We start from the raw sequence: 10,962 nt of genomic DNA, 5'->3' as shown, positions 1-10,962 counted from the left end.
AACAAGCAAAAAACTGCCCATGACATTCTTCACACAAGCAAAGTGCAGAAACATTGTCAGCGATAGATCATCATTGTCCTCTGTGACCTTGTGCTACCGAGCGGCTTCAATTGTCTGGCAGAAGCGCGCACTCGGCACGTTCACGCGCACGCGGTGTGATGCGCCTACACCTGCACATGGTGCCAACCAGCACGTCACGGGGTGACGCTGGACTCGCAGAACTTTTGCAGCTGCCAGGTGGCTGCGAGGTATGCTCGCCTATTTGTTCGATCTATTTCGAGCGCGTGCGCCGTGCTTTCTCCAGCTGTTCTTGGTTTTCATATGGTGTATAAACGATACATGTTTGTCAGACGACACCATTGTTTTCCTGTTTCATGCCTTTTCACTTCAGCTTCCAAGTAGCTGATAGCTTACCATCCTTGTGGGTTGTGTTCAGTGGCGTAATAATTCCGCGCTTATATCGATATGCACCCCAGATAAGCAGCGTGCATGAGCTGTACTGGGTTTCAGCTCCACCTCAGCGCAGAGGAGCAGGCACACAAGAAAGGAGCACGTGATGCCCGTCTCCTCAAGAAAGTATTTGCTCGGGACACCGCCAGAGAAATCATGAAATAAGAGTGCCAGAAAAGCACGTCATTTCACATAGCTCACACCACACCAGAACGTGCTGACGGGAGGCACCGAGACAGGACAAGACACGTGCCATACGAGGTCTTCAGGTGATGCTCCCTGCACGGCTCCTGTCGGGTGTCCTCGAGTGGGGTCCCCTTCACACGACCGCCCCGTGGGGGTCCTCGCTCGCGTGTCCCGGTCCGCTACACGTTCTCATCCTCAGTTCATGAGGCAGGCACGGGTCCAGGATTTCCCAAAGGGCAAGGCAATGCCTTGAGAGAGGGCCTTCGTCGGCGCCTTGATCCCTAGACACCATAAGCCCCATTGCGTATTTTTGGCGCAAAAACACCGACATCCAGCTTAGCATCCCCCCTAGGGCGCGCGGCTACGGCGGTGCAGCTGGCACCAGGCGGCGGTCGGCGGGCAGCAAAAACGGCCCCGCATCGAAAGTAATAACCCGCAGCGAGTGCGGTATTGTGCCATCAAATAACTTCAAAGGGCATACCAAGCCACCATCGAAATCGCGAACGACTATCCTAATGGACGTGGTAGCTTACCCCGCTCGTGCAAGCCAGCAATCATTACCTCGGGATGATTGTAACCCGGACCTCCCCCCCCCCCCCCCACCCCAATTAGCTCCGCTCCCTGCCTGATCCGTAGTGATTCCCACCCGAACGTTGCTGACTTCGAACACACAAGACAATGCAAGTGCAACACTTCCCCTTTTAATAACACGGCCTTCACCTTAACATTCTTCATAATTACACGGCCCTGGAAGGGCCCTGGTTGAAGTCTGAATGGGTGTCACTCGGACTTATACAAAATATGTCGCGGTACTGGCTCGTGCTTTGTTGTTGTTTATTTGTGTTTTCGGACGCGCCGACTGCAGTGGTCATTTGGCGCTCATAACGAGTTTTGTTTTACCGAACTAACAACCGTGAAAATAGTGCCGAGGTCAGTGTGCTTAAGGAAAAAAAGACCTTTTTAGATTCAAGAAAGCGCGATTTGTCTCCTAAAATGTCACAGAGCGTCAGGGGCATGTTACGCTGTCCAAAGTGACGTCGACGTTCTTCCACGAGGCGCGGGCACGATATGAGCACATGACGAACGGTGAGAACAGCACCACATCGATAGCAGGTAGGTCCTTCGGCTCCTTGCAACAGATAACATTGAGTTGCACACGTGTCCCCAATACGTGGTCTGCAGAGCACCACCTCTTCTTGCCTGGCCTTGCGAGAACATGATAACCACTGACCCAGCTCGGGTTTTACTGCTCTGAGCTTATTTTCATTTGTCCCATCCCATCAACGCTGCCACTCGTTCTGCAGGAAGGTTTTTATCGCAGGGTAAAAATCTCTAGCAGGGATAGAATGAGAGCGTTCACATGAAGCCAGCGCTGCTCGTCTTGCAGCCGCGTCAGCCACCTCGTTGCCGGCGATTCCAATGTGGCTGGGGATCCAACACAGCATGACTTTCTTTCGGGCTTGATCCAGTTGAGTCAGACGTCCTAAAATATTCTGTATAAGAGGGAAATGATGGATAAAAAGACCTCAGACCACGAACACTGCTCAGAGAGTCTGTCAAAATCAGATATGAAGATTCGTCACTAACTTCAATGAAACACAGCGCCTGGTGATCGCTACCTACTTCGATGTGAACACCAACGCGTATGGAGGCAAAGAAAACGACCGGATCACGCCGTCGCTCACAGACGCGCAGCCCACACCGCCAGACGTCTCAGATCCGTCCGTGTAACTAAGTGTGTAACAGTCATATAAAGTCATACGCTCAGGTGCCCTCCACCTCATTATATCTGACAAGACGGAATTCTTCTTCATTTCGGTCGAAGACGCATCTACTGATAGCAAGGTCATACGCCAGGGGGGAGTGGACAGATGATCTAACCGCTTCAACCTTCGAATGGGAATTTCGCTTTCACACAGCAAGGCTTGAATTCGGAGGCCAAAGGTTACAGCATCTACCCGAGGTGCACCGCGACGACAACGCACAGCAGTCCGTGAAAACACTGCGTTATTTGCCGGATGGGAGGGGAACTGTCGCATCTTAAGTGCATAACGCATAAAGAGCACTTTCCTTCTCGATGACAACGGCGGCTGGTATGATTCCACCATGAGGCTCGCGGCGGATGATGCGCGGGACGCCCCTGTGATTACACGTGAAGCGGGATGATGGACAGTCTCAATGACATGTTTGGTGGACTCACGCGCGCTGTGATAAATAAAACATGCGTAGTCCAGCTTAGAACGCACGATTGAGCGATGCAATAACAAAAGCGTGCTTCTATCTCCCCCATACTAGGTGCGCCAAATCAATTTTAGTATGTTCAAAGATCTAAAGCAACTTCCGCATGGCGTTTTGAGATGGACTTTATGCGTTAGTCGGTGGTCAAGGTATACCCCCAGGTATCTAGCCACGGGCCCCGTTGAGATGCGTTGGCCACACAGACGGATAGACATATTGCCGCATTGCCGACTACGACAAAAATGCATAGCTACAGTTTTGTTGCTAGAAAACCTGAACCCGTTTATGGCGCCCCACTTCTCGATACGATCCACAGCCAACTGAAAATGCCGCTCCATCGACTAAGCTCTTGCTGCGCTAGTCCAAATGGTAAAATCATCAACAAATGGGGCCCGACCTACAGACTGTGGCAGGCCATCCCCGATGTCGTTTATCATAACGGCGAACAGTGATACGGTCAGGACACCACCTTGGGGCAAACGATTAACTTGATAGTGCCTCTCAGAGAGCACGTTCCCAACACGGACACGGAAATAACAGTCAACTAAAAAGCTTTCGAGAAAAGTGCTCATATCGCCTCGCATACCATACCTATATAGCTTGACACGAATACCATGACGCCATGTGGTATCATAGGCGCCCTTTATGTCAAAGAAGGCAGTGCCAGTGTGTCCATTTGCTTTAAATCCATCCCGACTCGCAGTATCAAGAACTAAAAGATCATCTACTATGCTGCGGTTCTTTCTAAAACCACACTGCACTGGTAAAAATGTTGTGATGCTCCAAAAACCAGGTTAAACGGACGTTAGCCATCTTCTCCATCAACTTACAGGGCAATGACGTAAGAGAAATGGGTCTATAATGCAAAGGATCTAGCCCACCTCTTCCCGGCCTCAAGAGAGACACGACAGTAGCTTCCCGCCAAGAGGATGAGAATTCACCCCAGGTTCAAAGCAAATTGAAGACCACTAATAAAACGCGAGGCACGAGAGGCGGCAGATGCTTAATCGTATCGATTATGATGATGATTTGGGCTTTGGGGCGCACCGACTACGTTGGTCATATGACGCCCATAACCTACTTTTATCTAACAATTGCCTGAGAAAGCGGGGAGATAAAGTTATGTTCGATATATGGCGTGGATTTGTGTCTTCAAGATAGCTAAAAATGTGACAATCATTTACTGAGCTCGAGTCGTCTCCCAGCACGCCACAGAGCGTTTGACGCACGGACCCTGATCCAAAATGATGTATGCGTTCCGAGGCAAAGTGGGCACAATCTATCAAGACATGTCGTACGGTGTAACTATCCCCGCAGCATGGACACCGCGGTTGGTCTTCGCCGCATCTAGGCATTCAAGGCTCTAGCCTTCCTAAATGCAATTAAATTTTCGGTTGTGGCGTGACGACCAAAGGCCCGAAAGACCCACCTACGTGCCCGGATAACGGCTCGGCACTCGTCGCTCCACTACGGCATCGGGGTGCGACGAGGAGCCCCAGATGTCTTTGGAATGCTTGTGTTCGCTGCACGTAAAAGCGCGGGCATGAAGTCTTCCATCAAGTAACCTGTACCATCCACGTACTGTGCCCCAAATTCCATCTCTACCTGAGACTCAAGCTCACTCCAGTCCGCCTTTTAAGATTCCACCGTCGTGGTCGAGGGTCGAGGACCGCCCCCTTACAGGGCTCTAACCGCACTGGGAAATGGTCGCTTCCCATGGGGTCGTCGTTTACAGCCCACGTAAAAAGCTGCACGAGTTGCGGGCTCACCAGGCTTAGGTCCAAAACCGACGTCTGACCTGGCGTTGACGTAAAATGCGTCTGAGATCCTGTATTCAAAACACAGAGTGACTCCTCGTGAATAAATTGTTCTAAAGTGCGTCCCCGCACGCTGCTGTCATCACAACCCCAAACGGTATGGTGTGCGTTAAAATCTCCCAAGATAACCAAATCTCTATCTCCGCTAATGGGAAACTATATAGATCTCCGCTAATGGGAAACTAAACCCCGGTGGCAAATACACTGAGCACAGGGTTACCAGACGATGATTAAAATGAACACGCGCAGCAACAGCTTGGAGCGAGGTTTGTAGCCTCAGCTGCCGCGCAGGCACACTGTGGTGTACTGCCAACAGCACACCACCGTGCGCCAGTGTCTGCTAGCACATCTTTCTGAATATTGAGTAACCTTTGGTGGTGCAGTGAGAATCCGGTGCAAGCTTCGTCTCCTGGAGGCAGACAATAGCTGGACGACGGTGATTAAGCACAGCGTATAAATCCCGGGCACTGGTTCGTAAACCTCTGCAGGTCCATTGTAGAATGACCTGCATAAAACCTGGCTAAAAGTGAAGTTTAAAAGTACGAAGCTAAGATAAACATGGGCTGCGTAAAAAGGTGACATAAAACTGTTACAGATTGGAAAAAGGACTAACCTGACTAGAAGTGTTCCATTGCACCAGACGAAGGGCCAAACTCTCTGAAGTGTACCCGGGGCTGCACATCTCCACTTCGGCGCAGCCTCCCGTCCGCAGAACTTGAACGACCGGCATTCGAGCCTGATTAAAAATTCAGCCGCGCTCGCAGACTTACCTCGTCCGTCGGCGAGCCCCTCCATGGCAATCCGCGCTTAGCGGGGCGGCCCGGGGCGGTAGGAGGCTCCGACGGCCTCGGCGACGACGGCGGGGTCGCCGGAGGCGGCAGGGATTGAGTAGGTGCAGCGAAGGCGGAGGAGGCGGTGGGGGATCCATTCGGGACGGAGCAAGCGGCGGCTCAACGCGCCTCCGAAGCGTGAAAGCGCTCCCTCCCGAGAAGGGCGGCACCCCACCATCCACCCCAGAGGAGGGCGCACCGCCAGCCACCGCCGGCACCGACGCCCCGGCAAACCCCAAGGGAGGAGACTTCCCGCCGTCCCCTGCTGGGGTCCATGAATCGGCAGCCCCCGGGGACCGCCTGGCCGCCCTCGCCTGCTCGACCAGACACGCTCGCCTGGGCACGCGGGACGTCTTCTCCACCTCACCGCGCCGCAACGCCTCCATCACTGTCTCGCCGGGCGAAGTTCGGCTTGTAGTTGTTGAAAGAGACGCCGTGGTCGGCACCTCTTTCCCGGAACGTGTCTGGTTTGGTCGGGAGGGGTGCCCCTCCCGACCTCGACCAACCAGAGCCCAATCCTCGCTCTCCAGCGTCTCTCCTGGAGTCAAAAGCTCGGAAGGCACGCTTACGTGACCGAATGGCGCTCCGACACTCCTCTGTCCACCACGGACCAGGGGTGCGTCGGGGAGCGCCAGAAGTGCGTGGGATACGCTTATCGGCGCACTCTTAAAGCCTTTGAGTAAAATCCTCAATAGAGGGTGGCGCCCCCCAGGGCCAGATAAGAACGATGCCTCAAGCCGAGTCTCGAACTCGCACCAGTCGGCCTTTTTCAAATTCCAGTGCTATGGCCTTACACCCAGTATTCCACCTTTTGTAAACCGGATCCACATAGGAAAGTGGTCAGTTCCCACCGAGTCATCACCGACACTTCACTCAAGGTGCTGAACCAGCTGGGGACTGAAGAGGCTTAAGTATAACGCCGACGTCTGTCCGGATGGCATCGTGAAGTGTGTACGAGTTCCATTGTGAAGTGTGTACGAGTTCCATTGTGAAAAGTGTACGAGTTCCATCGTGAAGCGTGTACGAGTTCCATGATGAAGTGTGTACAAGTTCCGTTGTGAAATGTGTACGAGTTCCATTGTGAAGTGTGTACGAGCTATATGGTGAAGTGTGTACGAGTTCCATTGTGAAATGTGTACGAGTTCCATTGTGACGTATGTACGAGTTTCTTTGTGACGTGTGTACGAGTTCCGTTGTTTAAAATGCGTAGTGAAGCACCATGGACAAAATTCGCACAGAGCCTTCCGCGAGTGTTCGTAGTGTAACATTCCCAAGCGGTGTGATGTGCATTGAAACCACCTAGACGAAGAAGTGGTGGAGGGAGTTCAGACAGCAAATATCGGATGTGCACCGACGGAAAGGCAATAAACGTGGTGGAAGGTAAAGCGAACAAAAAGCGATGTGACGGCGGTTAAGATAAGGCTAGCTCGTGCGTAACGCGTGAATATTTGCTGCGCGACCATGCGCCGTGGTGGGCGATCCTGAGTCGTAGATGCAATGGGATGCTTACTGGTAAGCCATGCCATTTTAGCACTTGGAAGCTGTGGGAGGCGCACCAGCAACGACTGGAATGGCATCGTTTGAGCCCGCGACGAGCGCTTCTCCATCTTTGCCGGCCGACGTTGACGAAGTGGTGGGGAAGCCCACTTGTGTTGCTGTACGAGACTGTTAACCTGTGCCGAGGATCGCTCCCAAATTGCACGAGGGTGAACAATCTCGCAAGGGTCAACACATAGGGTCAACAAGCTCACAAGGGTCAGGACACAGGGTCAACACTGCAAACAGTAACGGGTCCTCCGAAAGCAAGCGGGAAAACCCAAAACCAATGTGGTGAAAAGCGTCGCTCCCTCATCTGCACCAGCCACTTTGCCCTGAAACATTATCATAGGCCCCTGACCCAGGGTGACCTGGAAATGGAACTGACTCCAGAGATATCTGACCAAGGCCAAAGGCCGAAGGTATATGAATGTAATGATTGCAGCATGGTTCGTGTTACTGTGTTACTTACAGCACTGTATTATACTGCATGCTGAATTGCAGACTTACATTGCACCCAACCGTTCAGTTTGAACAACATACGATATGTGTATCGGTTGCATGCAAATCAGAGGGAAAATGGCAGATGATCTTATATGACACTGATCTCAACTTCGTAACTTATCTAAGCAAAAGGTATTCAGAATGTCAGAAGCTTTCTAATGACGTTTCACGTATCTGTTATTCATGAATTATCGAACAGCGTTTCAGCTTCGGCTAGCGTGTGACGAGTGAATTTTTGCTGTGTGACTGTGCGTCGTACTGAGCTGTTCATGGGCCGTAGATGTAATGGTATATTATCTGGTTCGCCAATTGGCTGACCGGCTCATGTAATGTCGCTCACTAATACTTTACCCCTATCTCAGGGCAGCACGGGGGTACGCACTTTCCCCCTTACGTCCTCTCTACGTTGGCACGAGATCCAGTTAGTGGGAGAGTTTGCTTGCTTTAAGCCCTTGTTTCTGACGATTCCTTTCCAGTATTTTCCGTCAACCTTCATTTAAACAGTCCTTTAACACGGCTGCATACATGTAATGTATTACGCCAGCCGGTGATGGTACCCTGGACACTAATCTGTCACCTGAAACACAGGCTCAGAATGCAACAATCCCTGGAAATTCAGGCGCTTGTATCACAGGAGCAACGTCCCAGCCGGCGGGGTGGTCTGAGCTGACCCGTGTGACCCGGTCCGGTCGCGGTCGCTGACGTCACACCGGCCCGCCGCCGTCAGCCCTGCTCGGCGTCAGAGCGGGGCTGCAGGTTCCGCACGGGCCCGCCAGCCGGCGCCAGCAGTACCTTGCGTGAGAGCCGTACGTGACCGCTGACCGGGTCACGGCCGAAGTACTTGACCTGGATCTCATCACCGACGCTGAGCCCGAGCGCGCTCGGGTGGCGCACCGGCCGCGCGTCTAGCTGACTGTTGTGCACGAGCGCGGGCGCGGCGTTCGGGTGCAGCCGCACGAGCGCGCCCGTCTCGCGCAGCTCGACCACGCGCGCCGTGTACACGGCGCCGAACTCAAACTCCGGCTCGGGGGACGACTCGAGCAGCGCGTCCAGATGCGCGCGCGCCTCGGCCAACGCCGCCGGGCTGGGCGCGAACACGCAGAAGGTGGTGTCGTCGCGCGGAGTCACCTGCACGCCCGTATTGGCCAGCAGACGCTTGAGGTTGACGCCGCCGACGCCGAGGAGTCGCCCGCGCTTGTGCGCCGGCACGGTCATCTCCTCGGTGACCGGCCAGTTGTCCTTGCGCTCGGCGCGCGGCTGCGCCAGCGACTTCGCCATGATGCCGAGGATTTCGCGCGTGGCCGTGCGGCCGGCCGTCACCGCCTCCATGATCACCGACAGCGGCAGGCCCGGCAGCTTGAAGTCGGCCTGCAGCGCCGTGATGGCGGTCGGCGTGCAGGCCAGCTTGAAGTCCATGTCGCCGCAGTAGTCCTCGATGCCCAGGATGTCGGTGAGCAGGCGGTACTGGCCGAGCCGCTCGGGACACTCCGGGTCGGGCCGGCTCACCATTCCGATCGCCACGCCGGCCACGGGCGCGCTGACCGGCACGCCGGCGTCCATCAGCGCCAGGCTGCCGGCACATACGGACGCCATCGACGAGCTGCCGTTCGACTCGAGCACCTCGGCCGTCAGGCGCAAGGCGAACGGGAACGGCTCGGGCACGACGGCGCGCAGCGCGCGCTCGGCCAGAGCGCCGTGGCCGAGCTCGCGCCGGCCCAGGCCGCCCGGCCGGCCCGTCTCGTTGGTGGCGTACGGCGGGAACTCGTAGTGCAGCATGAAGTTCTTGGGCCGCACGCCCTGCGTGATCACCGACATGAGGTCGGACTTAAGCACGGACTCGGCCGAGTCCAGCGTCAGCGTGCACATGACCTGCGTTTGGCCGCGTTGGAAGAGCGCCGAGCCGTGCAGCGGCCGGTGCAGGTTGACGCGGCACGAGATCGGGCGCAGCTCGTCCGCGTCCCGGCCGTCACAGCGCGTCTCGCGGTCCAGCGCCAGGCGACGGAACAACGCGCGGAACAGCCGGTTGAAGGCGTCGGACGCCTGCGCGGCGCGCTCGCCGCCGCCGTCTGCGCGCAGCTTCTCCAGCACGTCGGCGCGCACGGCCGACACGGCCTCGTCGCGAGAGATCTTGTCGTGTCGACAGTCGGTGAGGATGGCCTCGAGGCGCGTCTCGCAGAGCGCCGCCACCGAGTCATCGAGTTCGGCGTCGACCGGCGGCGGCTGAAAGTGGCGTTTGGTGCGGCCGTGCTTGCGCTGCAGCTGCTCCACGCCGCGCACCACGTGCTGTGCCTCGCGCACGCCCACCTTGATAGCGTGCATGAAGTCCTGCTGCAGTATGTTGTCGGCGGCCGCCTCCAGCATGACGACCGTATTCTGCGGGCCAGCCGTGACCATCAGATTAAGCGAGCTCTCCGCCAGCTCGCGGCGGCCCGGGTTCACCAGCGGCTGTCCGTCGAGCCAGCCCATACGCACGGCGCCCACCGGGCCGCCCCAAGGGATGTCTGAGCAGGCGAGCGCCGCCGACGCCGCGTTCACACACAACACGTCCGGCAGCCGGTCGCCGTCCACGGCCAGCAGGTTGCACGTGACTTGCGTGTCGGCGCCGTAGCCGGCCGGGAACTGCGCGCGCAGCGAGCGGTCGATCAGCCGGCTGGTGAGGATCTCCTGCTCGCTGGGGCCGAGCTCCCGGCGCAGGAAGTTGGTGGGGATGCGGCCGGCGGCGGCCGCCTTCTGCCGGTAGTCGACGGTCAGCGGCAGGAAGCCGGGCGGCGGCCCGGGTCGCGGCCGGCTGACGGCCGTCACCAGCACGGCCGTGTCGCCGTCCTGCGCCGTGGCGCTGCCGTCGGCGAACCGCGCCAGCTCGCTGACGGCCAGCCGACTGCTGCGGCCGCCGCACGTGACCTCCACCTCGCCGGCGCTCAGCTCGGACCAGGCGGCGGGCCGCGGCCGGCTGCAGCAGAGCGCGCGGCGCGTAGCGACGCCGCGCACGCGCAACAGCCGCTGTCCCAACACACAGTTCATGGCTATGGGGTGGCTGTTGTCTAGGAAGTGATGCTACTGAGCACTGCTTAGCATCTTGGATGACATTGTATGGCTAATGTTGATCTTGAGCTCCACAAGATGATGCTTACAATGTCAGTGTTGCCAGGATCTGCTGTTCTACTTGACTTCACCTGAAAACATTGTATGGTGTAAATTAGGGCCTGCAAAGCCTGCATCCTTGGATATAATATACCAAGAACAGGGGTGAAAGTAGTAATCAGAATGTATATCACAAATGACCAGCATTCCAAACTTCATATTTAGGTGTGCAGATGTAAATATAACATAAAATTTCCTGAAATATGGTTCTGCAGCAGCTTCTGCATGCACATTGTTTGGTTAGCTGATAATCCATCCTC

General features: G+C 56.0%; 1 protein-coding gene across 1 annotated transcript; it reads right to left on the bottom strand.

Annotated features, from left to right (window-relative positions):
• Positions 1-8,083: 8,083 nt before the first annotated feature.
• On the bottom strand, positions 8,084-10,444 carry LOC119099121 (polyribonucleotide nucleotidyltransferase 1, mitochondrial; the record flags this gene model as incomplete). Its single annotated transcript, XM_037222202.1, has 1 exon — positions 8,084-10,444. A coding segment is annotated over one exon (2,160 nt), but the record flags the coding sequence as incomplete, so codon positions are not given.
• Between the last annotated feature and the right edge of the window lie 518 nt (positions 10,445-10,962).

This window comes from Pollicipes pollicipes, unplaced genomic scaffold, assembly GCF_011947565.3.
Source record: "Pollicipes pollicipes isolate AB1234 unplaced genomic scaffold, Ppol_2.1 Scaffold_4740;HRSCAF=5597_pilon_pilon_pilon, whole genome shotgun sequence".
Classification (NCBI taxonomy): Eukaryota; Metazoa; Arthropoda; class Thecostraca; order Pollicipedomorpha; family Pollicipedidae; genus Pollicipes; species Pollicipes pollicipes.
Note: the sequence above shows the minus strand (reverse complement) of the source record. Positions and strands in the feature narration are given on the sequence as shown.